The following is a 15,970-nucleotide window of genomic DNA, read 5'->3' as shown; positions in this document are numbered from 1 at the left end:
TTTTTTCCGAGACAACGGAACAACTTTTGGGGCGTTCAACGATGGAAGTTTCACTGTAGCTATCTTTTCCTTTGGTTGTTTACATTTGCGATTGTATAAATCATAAATCTCATCTGAACCTAGTATGCTTGACACAGTGCGTGTGCATGTGTGTGTGTGTGTTTGTGTGTGTGTGTGTGTGTGTGTGTGTGTGTGTGTGTTTGTGTGTGTGTGTGTGTGTGTGTGTGTGTGTGTGTCTGAATTATCTCCAAACACTAGTCCGCAAAACTGAATGGCCGAGCTCCCACCCACAACTGAACAATTCAAAACCCCGTCCTGATGGTGAATCACAGGACAGATCGAGACAAACAACCGACACACTTTCAATTAACGTTTGATTTTGGAATGTGTGGAAGAAGCCCCACAGAAGCACGGGGTGAGAACACACAAGCTCCAAACAGGAAGGCCAGACCCAAGATTCAAATACAGAACCTCTAAACTGTGAGGAACGTGCTACCTACAATACAATAATACCTTTGTCGGACAATGTTTAGGAATATTATTATTCTATACCGTTTTTAATGGAGTAATTCATCCATTAGCCCTCACAAGGAGGTCTGTCATGTGTTTTAAAAACTAACACAGTTTATTGTCCTATGTACATGTAATCAGGTTTTGTTTTTTTTTTCATAGGTGCACACTGTACTTAAAACTAAAAATAGGATTGCAATTCTGGCAACGATCAGAAATGCATTTGTTACTTATTTTGAAAAATGCCTCTAAAAATATATATATACAGTATTGCCAAATGTCGGATGATTGTAGACTTTTTATTTGTCGTTTCGGTTAGCTGACCCCAAAAAAAGGACACTAACCACACTTTTTTTTTTTGTCTTTGTAATATAGTGGCCGTTATGGTACAAACACTGCACTGGTTTGAAAATAGTTTGTCATCTTGTCAATGTCGAATCGAGGTCAAATCATGTCGATGATGTCGTTTGTTAATGCTGAATCGAATTATATTTTTGTAATGATTGTACACTGTGAGGAGAATGGTATTGAAATCACATCATCAGTTTGTTATAATGCTTTTTTTTTTTTGTAAGCAAGCAGTTTTTGTTGGTTTGAAGTCTTTACCATTTTGGACCATCTTTTTTTTTTTTTTTTGTATTTTATGTTAGTATTAGGCACTTTACCAGACAATGATGATGTCAAACTTAACATTGTGTGCTGTATGGCTAAAGGGTATTCCAAATCCCACTACTATTGATGCTGTTTGTGGGGGGAAAAAGTGTCTGTTTTAAACTATTAATGAATGTTGTAATAGTTTCACATTTTTATGGAAAAGTAAGCTGCTATCACCGAATTCTAGTTGAATTGAACTGCAGTGACTGAAGGTGTCTTCAATTAGATATGCTAACGGTATGGTTTTGCATCTGGTACTTTTCTCCACTTCCTTGTAACAAGTCTTGAATAAGATGTTGATTTACAAATACTATCTGCCCAAAAAAACCCAACAAAAAAAACCCCCGAATATTATATGGTATACATTTGTAGTAGCTATGTGTATATATGGTATTGTGTTGCCTTAACTGGAGAAATTGTACTGTATCATGTTCTGTGTGAATAAATACAAAGTAACTGTTAACTGCTGACCTGGGTCTGTGCCTTTAACCTCGTTTTATTTAAAGTCGTGTCCGTGTAATGATAATATTTGTGGACCAACCCAAACAACTGTCTTGTAAGCTAGAATTTGGTTTTACCTTGCAAGTAGCCTTAATAGTACCGGCACACAAAGAGCTAAAACTTTAACCAGAACAATCTTCAGCCGTCTTGAATAAAGTCGGGGCTTGACGTCACACCCGGAATTGATATGTCATAAAGTACATCAACAAAACTTGTCCCAAATAAATGAATGATTGTTAATATATTTTGTATTCATTTTCATATTTTGTGCCAGTGCAGTTATAAGCAAGCAAATCGAGAGTGTGAACATGTGACATGTTGCTTGAGTAATTCGTCTCACCATATAGGTATGCTCCATGTTTTAGATGTGCCCCCCCCAAAATCCCCCCCCCCCACACACACACACGACCGGTGCGCCCATTGAAAGAATTTTGTGTCTCATTTTCATGATCTTTCCTGTCTCGAAACCCACGTCAGTATTGCCTTAAGTTTAATCATTGCAGCACACAACCGATTTCTTCGGATTTGACTGAGTCGCAATAAGTAAGAAGGATGTTTGAAGGAAATGTAACTGAGTCCTGGAGTGAAAGTAAAAGTTGAAAGAACTTTACTGTAAATAACAACGTACGGATATGTGAAAATTCCACTAAAGTACAATAGCAAAGCCTTTGCGCTACATTACAATACAAGACTAGCCATCGACTGTTAACATGTTACACAGCCAAAGTGGCTTTGAGGCAAGCCCTGGAACAACCGCCCCCCCCCCTCCCAAATTTACTATTTTGTTCCATTTATTGTATTCCTATGACATATTCAACATTAAAATGCATTTTCATGTTAGTGCTGTAGATTTGGGTTTCATTTGATTGCTTTTGAGCATCTCCAAAGTGTTTGGTAAAGATTAGCTAAAACTGTGAATTGGTGGTGAATTTTGTCAGCAATACGCTGACTTGGCTCATATATTTTGATACAACCTGCTTACATGTCGCTTTTAACTGCAGCATTTTACACCCGGATTAATATATGCACAGAGATGGAGAACGTGTTGGTTAATATCGCAATCGAAGAAATAAATCTGTATGCGTAAGAAAACAAAGTGAATCAGCGACGGGTAAATCAAAAAGATTTATTGTATAATAGCTCAAAATAGAATTTCACACAATCACTTTGAGAATCATATTATGCTGAATGAAGATATCGGATGTGAGGTGAGGAATGGCCGGATAAGAACGGTAGTCCAAGATTACTGAGTGCTAAGCATCGATCACTTTGACGTACGAGAACAAAACAGGCAGTCACTTTTTCGTTTTGCATCAGTCATCGGACAGTGGTTCATTTGCTGGGTTACAGTATGGTTCAGTCTGTGAAACATTAAGACAGGAAATGTAACGAACACCCCAGAAACATTTGCCCCTGGACTGAATCAAGTTTTCTTTGTTTTCCAGCCCAGCAGCCGTGAGCAGTAATTTATAGTGGATTTATGCACTCACTGTGCACTGTGTGAGTGCCGCAGCCCGGTTTGAATCAAACGGGTTTGGCTTTCGGAATCCTTTACGATGTGTCTCAACACGCAAACTATGTCATTTATGCTGTCGATACCTCGATAGAAAATAAATAGAAATCTTTCCTACATCGCTGTGACTTTCCACAAGGTGACATTGAGTATATTTCTGATGATCTCAGCAGTCGTGATGAAACAGAAGTTTCTCACTCCGCTTTGGCTGGTTCTTGTTGCTCCCGTGTGTCTTCTGCATAATAACCAGAGACTTATGACTTTTGATTTCCTGGAAAAGAGCACTCGGGTGCTTTCCACTGTCCCATCCTTGGCCGGCCAGCAGCATCAGTATGAGCACAAGGATCATCAGAAGTGTCGCCGCAGTGGACGTCAGCTCCGGGCTGAGCTGCAGGCTGGCCCGAGGCTCTGCCACTTGCTTGGTTCTGAATGAGATGCATTGAGGTTTCCTGCTTGCTTTGCTCCTCTTGCTGTTATGCTTGCTACCCTCGCTGGTCCCTAAATGTAAACACACTCTGTAAAATGTCCCTGCCTGCAGGTGGGTCAGGTTGAAACTGTGCGTGCCAGCAAGAATGCGTGTGGAATACGCGGGTGCGTCTGAGCTCACGGCTTGCCAGGACAAACGAGTTGAGGGGTAATTGCGCCTATTCTGCCAAGACAATATAGCGTAGTGTTCTCCAGACTCCATCACTTTTAAACTTGTCTCCACTCTGAGCACTGAAGGGCCCTTCAGGTCAGAAGCTGGCGCCCTCCTTCTTGTCTTCTGTCTTCTTTGCACAGCCACCGTTACGCTGCGTGTATCGGCACCCAGAGTATTCTCAGCTATGCATGTGTACAAGCCGGCCTCTCTCGGGGTGACCTTTCTGATTTCCAGAGTTCCCTCAGGCAGGAGCCAGTAGCGTTTGGTGGCAAAATCACCTTGGGACCACCTGGGGGAGTCGCTGGAAGCACTTGACTCGGCGATTCCTTCAGGGGCTGTGACGGAAGAGGCTGGTGCTCCCTCAGATGCGTTGCCCGAAGCAGGTCCAAGTCTCAACCCCGACGGAGTTACCCAGTAAAGTTGTGGCTGTGGATCTGCGAGAGCTCGACAGTGCAAAAGAAGTTTCCCTCCTTCTCTGACACCCACGTTGGAGGGAAGCGAGGCGGTGGGGATTGTTGGGAGGCAAGAGGCTGACATCTCGCCGGAGGACACCTCTCTCACCCTGCGGGCCTTCAGTTCCGGGGGTTCTGAGCACAGTGTTGCCTGGGGTTGAATGAAGCGCACCACCCGAGATGTTCGCTGCTTGTTGGCCGGTGTGTCCCGGCGAGGGTGGGAGGCATCCCGTGCGGCCCAGTGAAACAGGCAGTCACAGCGCAGTGGGTTGGAGTGCAGGCTGACCTCTTGGAGTCTGGGCAGGGAGCTCATGGTGCGATGGTGCAGAGTGCTGAGACAGTTTGAGTTGAGCATGAGACTCTCCAGCCTGCTCAGCTGCGCGAAAGCCTGCGGGTGAATGAAGGACAGTCGCGGGTTGTTGGTGATCTCCAGTTTGGTGAGCTCGGGGAGGTTCTCTAGCGCCGCTCTCTCAATGGACATCAGCTCCTCCATGTTGTTCAGGCCAAGCTCCTTCAGGTGGACCATATCTCGGACGTCTCCCGTGTTGATCACTTTGATTCGGTTCTTGTTGAGGTCCAGAAACTTCAGTCCTTTCACTCTCCGCAGAGCCCGAGAAGGAACCTTGATCAGTAGGTTATCGTAGAAGGAGAGACTCTCCAGACCCTCCAACCCATCCAGAGCATTATCGGCTAAGCCTCTCAAGCCCATGCCGCCGAGAATGAGACTGCGGAGGGATTTCAAGGCTAGGAAGCCCTGCTCAGGCAGGGTCTCGACTGGGTTTCCTCCAAGCATTAGAACCTCTAGGTTCTGCAAAGGCCCAAACCACATCGGATTGATAGTGGTGAGTCTATTGTTGTTGATGTGGAGACGCAGGAGAGAGCTCAGGCCAGTAAAGGCTCCAGGCGCAATAGAGCACAAGTTATTATGGCTGAGAAGGAGCTCCTGTAAAGCCAGCAGTGATGAGAAGGAGGCCTCTGGCAGGTGGCTCAGATGGTTTTCCTCCAGGTGTAGAGACAGCAAAGAGGGCAGAGAAAGGTTTTGCGCGATAGCCCTGACGTGGCTGAAGTGGTTCTGTGAAAGGTCAAGGTCAGTGAGGTTGGGGAGCCCGTGCAGCACGCCGGCGTCCATTTCGGACAGATTGTTTCCCTGCAGGTGCAAGGTGTGTGTGCCAAAGGGCAGGGGCCACGGGAGCCCAGTCAGCAACAGGTCATTGCAGTCCACAGTCGGCGCCTCGTGGTAAACCGAGTCCGGTGAGAACCACGGCTTGATGTGACACACGCACCGGCCCGGGCAGGGAACGTGCCATGGCAGAGCTTGAGGGAGTGAGCCCAGCGCTCCGAGCACGCACACGCCGACACACACCGCACAGAGGAGAAACTGTGATCGGAGAAGCACCAACATTGGCCTCATAATCTTTCACGGGTCACCGGTGCAGCTTGGAGAGGAGGTTTTAAGATCTTGTTGAGAAGATGCGAGGAAGTCAACTGTAGGGGGGCGGCGTGCAGATGGCAGAAAATGTGACGGACACTCTCACCGGGATGAAATTCTCAGGCAAACAGGAAAGGATTATCATATCGACATCGATATCTACGGTTGCCTCACATGCATCGGAAAACCACAAAATGTGTGTCTTGCAGCAAAAGCCACCGTATGACTCTTTAGGTACAATGTTGATTGCAGTGGTAGAACATGATGACGGTCTTTTTCTTGTCACGCCATCAATCTATCATCCTGGCGGCAGGCGGAGGACTCCTGGCTCATAGCTCACTGCTCAGGCATACGTGCACGTATACACACACACACACACGCACACACACACACACACACACACACACACACACAGACACACACACACACACACACACGCAGCAGGAGAAATAAATAGAGCGTTAGATCGGGAATGGGAAACCTGGAAATAACTGAAACTTATCGTCCCTTTAATTCATACTGTGGTCTGTTTGCAAACACACGGTATGATTTTTGTGAGCATAAAAAAAATAAATAAATAAATGACAATTTTAGTTGTCTGATATCCAAATCCTATTTATTGGATTTGAAAGGAACAGCCTTAAATTTTGTTTTGGGCCTCAATAAGGCTTGTGTGTTGGTGCTGTTTGTTGATGGACTGTCGTGCTATTTTGGAAAAGTGTATTTCAGTGATAGATAAGGGGCAGTAAAATTGTCATAAGCAAGGCTATGTGTAAAGAAAAAAAAAGCAAGGTCTACTGTGTTGTTGCCATGGAAACAAATCTCATTTTCTTGATGTGGTTCACTGTTCCTTGTAATCTGTTTTGGTCCAGTCTGTGCGCCAGTTGATAAGAACAACACCAACTGAAGTCATAGGTGAGAGATCGAACATCTTGACTGCGTCTATAAAATCTCTAATCGTTTTCTCCGCTGTCATTCCAATTGTGAGTGCTGAGAGAGAAGCATTTGCAATCATGCTACTATGCATACAAGAAAGAAAGAAATCCTACTTAAACCTGCTCTTATCGTGCGTGTATTTGCAGCCATGCCACTCGAACAAAATCTGCACTTGAGTATGAATCAGTGATGGAAATTCTGGAGAATACATTTTGCCAATATCATGGCGAACATCATACAGCCATGATGTAATAATATAAAAAAACATATTACTGAGTTATCATTGTGTACACGTTTGGATATAAAGGGTGCATTGTCCATGAATTCACATTGTCTTTTTTTTTTTTGCTACTGAGGCGTCTTAACCCTTTCAGGGACAGCGGTTACTACAGTGGACAGCTTATCATGTTATCAGGTTACAAAGTCATCATTATTGGTTCATAAAAGGGTTCAAATCGGTGGACAGGAAGTGTCACTGCTTTTGCGCCTTAGCCACAAATACCAACAAAATACAGTGCATGGCTTCCTTATGTCGTGTGATGTACAGTTGTCATAACATCAAAGTCGACCACTCAAGTTGACACCTGAATATCCGTGCGGCATGAGGACAAAGTCGCACAATTTGAAACCCAAACTACAATCCTCCTTCCAAACGAAGAGACTGTGGTTCCTGTTGGCACTCGTTTCATAAGATCACCATCTAATGAGATGGAGAATAGCAGCGACGACATTCATTGGATTATACGAGCAATGCTAAGTGAGCATTGTACGAAAGCGTGTTTGAGTCAACATCATCTCGGAGCAGGTCTTTCCTCCCGGGGTTCTTCTCAATCTTCCATCAGCCATTCACTTTCATCTCCACTCCCTCGTTTCTCCCCCCCCCCCCCCACCCCCCGCATGCAACCCGCTCAATAATGCATCCGTCATTTAATTTTGATGCCCCCTGTTTTTTGTCATTTGCTCTCAGACGTCAACAATGTCAGTTTCGGGAATGTAGAGCGCTGAGCTGAGACATGCCTAAAAAGGTTTTGTAATTCATACTGCTCGTAAGAAGCTTTTCAGATTTAGCGATGTGCTTCATTCGCGAGCTTCTTCCACCTCAGCATTCAAAACCTGGTTGGCTTTTTCTTCCATTTTTATTTCTCCGTCAAAGTTTACCATGTGATTTCACGGTAGCTCCCGGATGATCGCCGGCGACACCACGCACTTACTTAACACCGCAGTCACAGAGTTACATCGACACTCAGCAGCCACAACATTCTGCACGCCTGCGCAACCTAATGAGATTCAATGCAGAACCTATATAAAGAAAAAAAAATTATGACTCACACTGTGAGGTGTTTCTCATATTTTGGTTGCCTCACTGCATGAGGTGGTCAATGTCAAGATATCGCGTGCTTGCCACCCGCAAGTACAATAACAACCATTTTCAATTCCTAATGAATACATATCTGACCAAATTGAACAATTTTGTATTTGATACAACTTTTGGGCGCAGGACATAAATGAAAGTCAATTCAGTGCTCTTCTATATATATATATATATATATATATAAATAAAATTATGCCCGGGTACAACACTCTGTCAAAGTGCAAATTTACAAAAAAAAAAAAAAAAAGATATATGCAGAAAAGAGGTTTGAGCATCGAGACACAGCTGGTGTGGGGATATGTTCATACTGCAGCTCATGCATTTTGCAGGATCGCCTCTTTGCAAACAAGGATATCTCTGTTCTTGATACACTTGGGGAACTCGACCCTACAAGAAATCACCGTTTAGTCGTAAAGTAAAGGAAACCTCAAATCAGGAGTACCGAATCCTCCTCGATTGTACATTCTGCAAGGGTGTTTTACAATTGTAAAATCGTCACATGAAGCACATCCATGTCACTCACCTGTTAGCAATTCATCGGAGCTCTCTCCCCTGATGGAAGATGAGTGCCCCGATGATTTCACTAACTCGGTTCGGCTTTGATCAGAAATCTGCTTTCTCATTAGTACGTTGATAACAATAAACACGTTTAAACTGAGAGCAAACTCAAGATAGCATTTGTTCAAGCGGCTGAATGTCAAAACATTTGTATGTACTAAGAGGAAGGATTTACGCGTAGAAGTGTGGGATGCTTTGACAGAGATGGACGACCTGGATCCTGATTGTACTTTGCCCAAAAAAAAAAAAAAAAAAAAGAAAGAAAGAGATGCATCACAATGCAGGCTGTTGCTGCAGACAGATGCCTGCACAAACTTCTCATTTCTTACCGAGCCTCGCCATTTATAAACTCACCCACGAGCATGCATGCATGAATCCACAGCTACGTGTGTACATGTCTGTGCTATCAACACATTTCCGTTTTCTTACCGGAGCTGGAAAGATCGCTACATCGCTCTGGTCAGCCTCACTGCTCGCGCTGAGGAGGTTATTTCTTGTCTCCTTCTCAGCCACACGCAATTAAGATTTTGGAAATATCACGCGTCTGTGCTGCACTGGAGCTGGATGGAGAGAACGTTGGCGAAGTCTCTCTCTCTCTCTCTCTCTCTCTCTCTCTCTGTCTCTCTCTCTCTCTCTCTTTCTCGCTCGGCTCTGCAGCAGAGCTTGTGTCCCTCTCTTCCTGCCTCCCCTCTTCTTCATTCCCTCCCGCGTTCTCTTTTCCTCTGTCACATGCTGATGGAAAAATACTTGCATTGGTTTACAGGGTGTGGATGACAGGTTGGCTCCCAGTGTGGAATGTATGCATCTGGTTTTGTTTAAAAAAAAAATTAAAAAAAAAAGCTTATCTCTTTATCAAACCGATTTAAAAACGCTGTCAGCAGTCACACAAAGCTGCCGTCCTTAAATTGTTTTATGCGGCCCAATAATGTGATTAAATATTATAATCGGAGAACGACTGCGATTGAGCTTTTCTTGTCGATATGGAAGGCACGAATTTTAAGCTAAGTATTTCAAAAGAATTAAATACAAATATCATTCTTATTGTTATTATTTTATCATTGTCAGTTCTCTGACGTTTGTGTGTGCGTGCGTGTGTGTGTGTGTGTGTGTGTGTGTGTGTGTGTGTGTGTGTGTGTGTGTGTGTGTGTTTAAAATGTATAAAACAGTGATATTCACCCTGGTGGTTGAAACTAAAGGTTGCAGGTAGGACTTGGGACTAGTCTCAACAACAGCAGCAAGTAAATGGCTAGGACTGCATCTGTTCAAGTCTGTTTACAAACAATGAAAGACTTTATAACGCCACTTTTTTTGTCTTTTGATCTGTCTCAATAATGTAAGGCATTAAAAATGAAAATAGGGGTTTTCTCAGCACTTTTTAGATGCGATTAAAATATAGATTAATTAGCTCAATTAATTACAGATCATAATTAATCGCACAATTTTTTTAATCGCTTGACAGCACTAGTAATGAATCCCGAAAGAACATCAGCGGCCACCTTTTGGCTCCATCCAGAAGCGCGCCTCAGCTGTTTCCCCTAATATACAAATGCACTTTTTGCTTTGCACTCAGCAACCCAACAGTGTAATTTTCAGCAGCTGTTACGAGTGAAAACAACATTCAAAGGGGACACTTTTTTTCAGATTGTAAAGCCATCAGTTTGAATAAAAATCAGCTTTTTTTAAGATTAAGTCCATGCATCTAAAAAGAGATGATTGTGCACGTCTTCCTTGATTACCAATCCGAATGTCTTTTTCATGTGGACAATGATCTTTCCACAGACGCTGTCGTGGTTGGCATCATGAGTACAAGCTGGCGCACAGTCTGGATGAAATCCTTTTATGGGCCAAAAAGTAATTTGAGAGGCTGTCCGGGAGTTTTGGATGGCGAGTTTGTCTGCGTCGAATAAGAACAACCTCAACGTGAACGTGTCTGCCCACAATCTGCCAATGTGGAGAGCAGAATAGCAAACCAAATTGAATCGTTCCGTCTTTTAAATCGAATCGTCCTTGAACTGTATATCATACCCGTGTAACCAAATACACACACACACACACACACACACACACACACACACACACACACACACACACACATTAAAATTCAACATTTCAACATAATCTTCACTAAGATCCAACCATTTCATAAGTTGCATAAAAATGCAGAAAGAGAAAGAAGCGAGAAAGAGCCCATTTCCCTTTCGCGGGTCGTTGCAGGACTGAAAACTAACATGAAATGAATGTTTCATTTGATGCATGCGATGAACATTACGTGTTCAGACAGTTTGAAATGATGTGGATAGCAACAAGAGTCCAATGGTGCAGCCAGCTGCGAAAACTGCTTGCGGCCATACATTTTTTATTCAGCACTTAGAGTGCTAATTAAATGATGAAGAAGAGAAATACGGCTTCTGGACTGGTAACAAAAACACCGGAGCAACAATGAAAGCTTCTTTCTTGAATGTGATCTATTGCAGGTTATCGTCCATCTTGTAATATCCCATCAAGCATGTACGGTTGGTTTTGATGAGAGTTCTATCTTTTTGGCTTTGTCTCATTTGATTAGGTGTCATCGAATGAGATTCAGTTGTTGGGTTTTTTATTTCCCCAAAGAGAAATAGCCGGAAGAAACGGCAGACATACTCTCGCTGTTTTTCTTTCAGCTTGCTTTTAGAGATATGAATGTGTGTGTGTGTGTGTGTGTGTGTGTGTGTGTGTGTGTGTATGGATGAACTCTCGCTGGTGGAGAGCACAATCGCACAAAAAGGTGGAGGAGGAGGAACAGAAACAAATTCAAGAGGCCCAACAAGTGACTCAGATAAAACATTTTTGCTGCTTTAGGGCAAAGCTTTCTGCTCATAGCTTTTGTGTGCGTGCACGTGCAGCAAAAGTCCGGCTTGCTTCTCGAATGCGCCTCCCTTCATTTCGCCGGATTCACGACACAGCCAGCACACAAAAACTTGCACACACCCACATGTCCCGCTGACTGAAAAGCAGCAAGGATAAGTGGTAGCATGCTGAAAGGAAGTGAAAGAGACGAGGTCGCCATAGCAACACCAAGGGGTTGTTGTGCTTTTATCATTGCATTTTACCTTAATATCTGTCATGCCGAATTGGCTTCACCTTTCTTTTTCGTCTTGGTGTGTGTTAATTGCCTCTCCCAAAAGGCAGGCACGGGTGGCTTCATTAGGTACAGCTACACATAGGCGCTGGCCTCATGGTTTGGGGTTGTAATCTTGGCCTCAATCTCCGCTATGAGGAATTTGCATTCTTCTGCCCGTGCTTGCGTGTTTTTTTTTCCAGGTCCTCCGGCTTCCAAATCCCACATTCCAAAAATATGCATGTTAGGCTTAATTGTTCAAGACTCTTGATCATAAGGCGTAAACTTGAGCGTAAATGGTTGTTTATCAAGAGGTGTCGTGTAATCGGCATCCAGTCTAAGGTGTATGTGTGTGTTTGTACACGACTGCAAACTGCCCCCTGCTTTCAAAAAAAAAAAGCATGCATAAAGCAGTGTGGTTTTGTTGTGTTTTCATGCTGGCGACATCAGCGAGAACAAAACAGAAGCAGCAAAAGCAAAACAAAACAGTTAAGATTGAAAACAGCTGAACCTTTGGTCACTGGGCAACCCGCTCGATGAACTGAGCTACAGCTCGCCAACTGGACCAGCATGTTGCCGGGACCCAGCCAGGAGCTGGTGATAGCCGGTGACCAGCCGGTCTTGCCGCTGTCACCAAGTACCAGCAGGGCAACAAAAGCATGTTGGTCTCGCTGGGTGGCTTTGTCTCAGTCGGTAGTGCAGGTTAACCAATAAACAAAGGTTCGGCTGTTTGATTCTTGACTGTTTTGTTCTCGTTTTGCTGCGACGCGTAAACACAACAAAATCACGCTGGTCTATGCTGTTTCTTTTCGCAGGGACCAGAATGCTAAACACACATCTCTATGAGGATCAATCAAAATGGAACATGATTGTCTTTGTAATGTTGGAAATTTTGGATACAGCGCTTGTCATCGTGTGGGACTATGGAATGAAGCGGCCCCTCAATGCCCCAAGAAAGTTCCTCTCTGTTCAGTGCAAGCCCTTTTATTTAACCCGGGACGTTACAGCTGTCATTGCTGTTGTTTGCATTCCACCGGATACTAATGCTAACGCCGCGTTCGAGCTATTATACGACGCTGTCAGCAGAACAGATACTGTTTCTCCAAGTAGTTCACATCATAGCAGGCGATCTGAATCATGCTGAATTAAAGGGAGTACTCCTCAAATTACATCAGCATGTAAAATGTGCCACAATGGGAGGGAATACGCCGGGGCTACAACGAACATCTGGGGTTATCATTATGCACATCTGGACCAATTATCTCTGCTCCTCTTATCAGCACATGTATATTCTGCTCAGGAAAAGTGCCCCCACCTCAGCCAGAGCTGTTAAGACTTTGCCTAATGGCGCAGCCCAGCAACTTAGGGCCTGTTTCAAGATTTTTAAAAAATTGTGGGGATATTAGTAATTCAGACACGCAGATGGTTCATATGTTACGCGCGGCACGCGATGTCTTCTTCAGTAGATATCTTCAACTCTCTTTGAAACGAGATCATCTCCTTTCCCCAAAATATTTCTACCTCTTCCCACCTTGCTCCTCTGTCAATTTGAAACAATGGGCCAGATGATGTCTTTTTTTTTTTTTTTTTGTGCGTGTCGCTTGATGTCATGCTTTTTGCGCATGCGTGTCACGTCACGGATGCGTTCCGTTCACATTTGAAGTCACATCTATTTTTGTTATGCGAACAAGTAGCTGAAAAAAATTCCGCTTTAACAAAAAAAAAAAAAGAATAAATAAATCTGAATTGGGCATCATGCCCTGCAGTGTGAATGTCGCCAAGGGATTGTTTGTATGCGAGAGCTGTAATTGCGCTGAACACTGCCAAATTGCTCTAACCCAGTGTACATTTACGAGCAATTTCATATTCCTCTAATTCCTTTCATGCCGTAATAACTCACTGCACTCTGGGACACTTTATTGCAACCAGGATCCTCTTTTGTTATTTACTGTGTGAGCTTTTCTATGGAGAATGTTCTACCTGTTACAGCGACAATCAATACATTCTTACTCATATATTTATTCTTAAATTGAATAACATACAGTACGCGTGGTCGTCCAAGAATGCCAATTGAATAGAAATAATCGAAAATCAAGAGCTCTCTCTCACTGTGAAAGAAATATAAACATGTGCTTTCCAATTGCAAGCTGATCGTGTTACAGTAAATGCTACTCGTGATATTTTCGTTTGTTTTCCCCACTGCCAGAGCTTTTTTTTTTTCATATCCGCCAAGCTCGGTGGCTCTCCTCGCGCAGGACTTCGTGTATGGGCTCAAGGACAACCCAGCCACCCACAAACACATCAGTAGCGTACTGTGTATGGAGGAGAGCAGCAGAGGGAACGCAGATAAGTAGAAAAGGCTAACGTATGCGTGTTGCGTTGCATTCTGCCATCATCATCTCCTCGTTATGAAATAGTGACATCATCGATACCACTCTGACAGTTGACTGTGCCGTCACGACCCCAGAATGCACGTCAACAAATTTTCATACAAATGAGCAGACGATTTGTCACCCGGTGACTTTTTGCCCTCTAGGAAAATGTACAATGTTCACAAACTGGATCATTTCTGAGAGACGTTTTGAGTGAGCGTGTCTGTTGCGTGGGCGGCGGCAACAGGTCCATGTTTATCTTGCAGGTTCTCTGCGCGTGGTTGCCATGGTGAATCTGACAGGGAGAGTTTGCTAAGTGCTTTAGTAAGTTCAGTATGATTATCGCAGCAAACAATTTCTATAAATGTGCTGCCTTTATGATATCGGCAAGGTTAAAATGCATTTTATCAGGCTGCGACTGTCGATGTCATTGCATGTGAACTAGTGGTTAATAAATGGATTATTATTGATTTTATTTCACCGCACGGTATCTGATGTAATGATGATACAACAGCTGTATATACAGACAGGAGTATGAGCTGCAGTTTGGAAATTCTTGAGTCGTTCGCTTGTTTTTATGCTCATGTCACTCATTCCGCTGCCATATTTGGAGTCCGTGAGAACTGGCAGAGGATGTAGAGATTTTTTTTTTTTTTTTAATGTAGAAAGTTTCTCTTTCAAGCGCAGATAACTTTACTTAAAAAAAAAAAAAGAATGGTTGGCTCAAGCTTTTATTTCCTCCAGTAACTTGTGCTGCAAGTCAAGTTCAAATAACACCAACATTGCTTTCCATATTGTCACAAACCACTGAACACTGGCATCGGCATTTGTTCGTGATCTGCTGCTTTTTGTTCTCTTTTCTTTTGGCAGCGCTCCTTTGAGTAGCGCTCTCCTCGATGGATGTCCAGAAAAGGGCACCAGTCTTCCGATGGGGAGCACGTTGACTTCAGGCGCTGCAAGGAAAAGTTTGTATTAAGAATAGAGGTCACAACTTTCAGTCTGCCTTTTAGTGAAGAATGTGTCCAAAACACCTTCCAAAGGTTTCCTTCGGCTCTGCTCAGCTTATAAACAGCAATGATGGGAATCCATATGAGTGCGAGAGCAGGGAGGCACCAACCCAAAGCCACTGCCCAAGCTGAGAGTTTTACTCCTCCATAGTTGTGGGGCTCAGACGACTTCAGGGACCACGCCAGGATGCCCTCCACAACAGTAGATAGATGTTAGTGGAGTACTTTAAACTCTCCATAGACATGTTGTATTCGTCTAAATCGGGGGTCGGCAAACCGCGGCTCCAGAACTTTAGCGCCGCCCTAGTGGCTCCCTGGAGCTTTTTCAAAAATGTTTGAAAGTGGAAAAAGATCGGGGAGGAAATCTATTTTAATATGGTTTCTGTAGGAGGACAAACATGACACAAACATTCTTAACGTTTTCAAATGCTGTGTAGAATAGATATTAAATTTTGACATTTCTGTCAGCGGAGATTTACGTCATAGCCTACGACACACGTTTCTATTAGCGGGGCGGGATGCCAGGCAGGTGGCTGTTGCAAAAACAAAACAAAACAAGCAGTGATGGCATACAGAGAGTGTGTGATAACCACTGGATGAATTTATTCGCTCTGTTACAGACAACACCTGAAACAAATGTTTCAGACGAAAGCTCGCACGGTTTATTATCATCGCAAGGGAGTTAACAGCAGATATCATAACAGGCAGGATCTGGGTATGTGACCGGCTGGGTTCCATTTTCCTTCCAGAGTTTGCAGATTTTTCACACCTTACCAAATGCTGCCCTGTTCAAAAAAACATGGCAGTCGCCCCTTTGTGTGACTCTTCCACAAATCACTGAGCCAAAGCGAGCCAACTGAAATAAGTTCTACCGTATAAATCAGGGGTCCCCAACCGCCGGTCCGCGGACCGGTACCGGTCCGCAGGGC

General features: G+C 43.8%; 2 protein-coding genes across 2 annotated transcripts in view; both read right to left on the bottom strand.

Moving 5' to 3' along the window:
- Positions 1-2,777: 2,777 nt before the first annotated feature.
- Positions 2,778-9,190, bottom strand: LOC109522550 (leucine-rich repeat neuronal protein 2-like). Its single transcript, XM_019881218.1, has 2 exons — positions 8,995-9,190; positions 2,778-6,038 (listed from the first exon to the last, which is right to left on the bottom strand). The coding sequence occupies exon 2, from the start codon at positions 5,679-5,681 to the stop codon at positions 3,345-3,347; it is 2,337 nt and encodes a 778-aa protein (XP_019736777.1). The 5' UTR covers positions 5,682-6,038; positions 8,995-9,190; the 3' UTR covers positions 2,778-3,344.
- A 5,559-nt stretch (positions 9,191-14,749) lies between these two features.
- slc6a14 (solute carrier family 6 member 14) overlaps positions 14,750-15,970 on the bottom strand; it is a 9,068-nt gene continuing 7,847 nt past the window's right edge. The window contains exons 14-15 of the mRNA XM_019880448.1: positions 15,066-15,233; positions 14,750-14,987 (exon numbers count right to left, since the gene is read on the bottom strand). Coding sequence (XP_019736007.1) covers positions 14,832-14,987; positions 15,066-15,233 — 324 coding nt within the window. The 3' untranslated portion in view covers positions 14,750-14,831. The remainder of the gene's footprint in view (positions 14,988-15,065; positions 15,234-15,970) is intronic.

The sequence above is a fragment of the Hippocampus comes genome, unplaced genomic scaffold (genome assembly GCF_001891065.2).
Source record: "Hippocampus comes isolate QL1 unplaced genomic scaffold, H_comes_QL1_v1.1 scaffold68, whole genome shotgun sequence".
NCBI classification, from domain to species: Eukaryota; Metazoa; Chordata; class Actinopteri; order Syngnathiformes; family Syngnathidae; genus Hippocampus; species Hippocampus comes.
The sequence above is the reverse complement of the archived record's forward strand: the minus strand, read 5'-3'. Positions and strand labels throughout refer to the sequence as shown.

Bases quoted from the DNA above. Each gene is read 5' to 3' on its own strand.
- LOC109522550 (XM_019881218.1), bottom strand. From the start codon at position 5,681: ATGAGGCCAATGTTGGTGCTTCTCCGATCACAGTTTCTCCTCTGTGCG.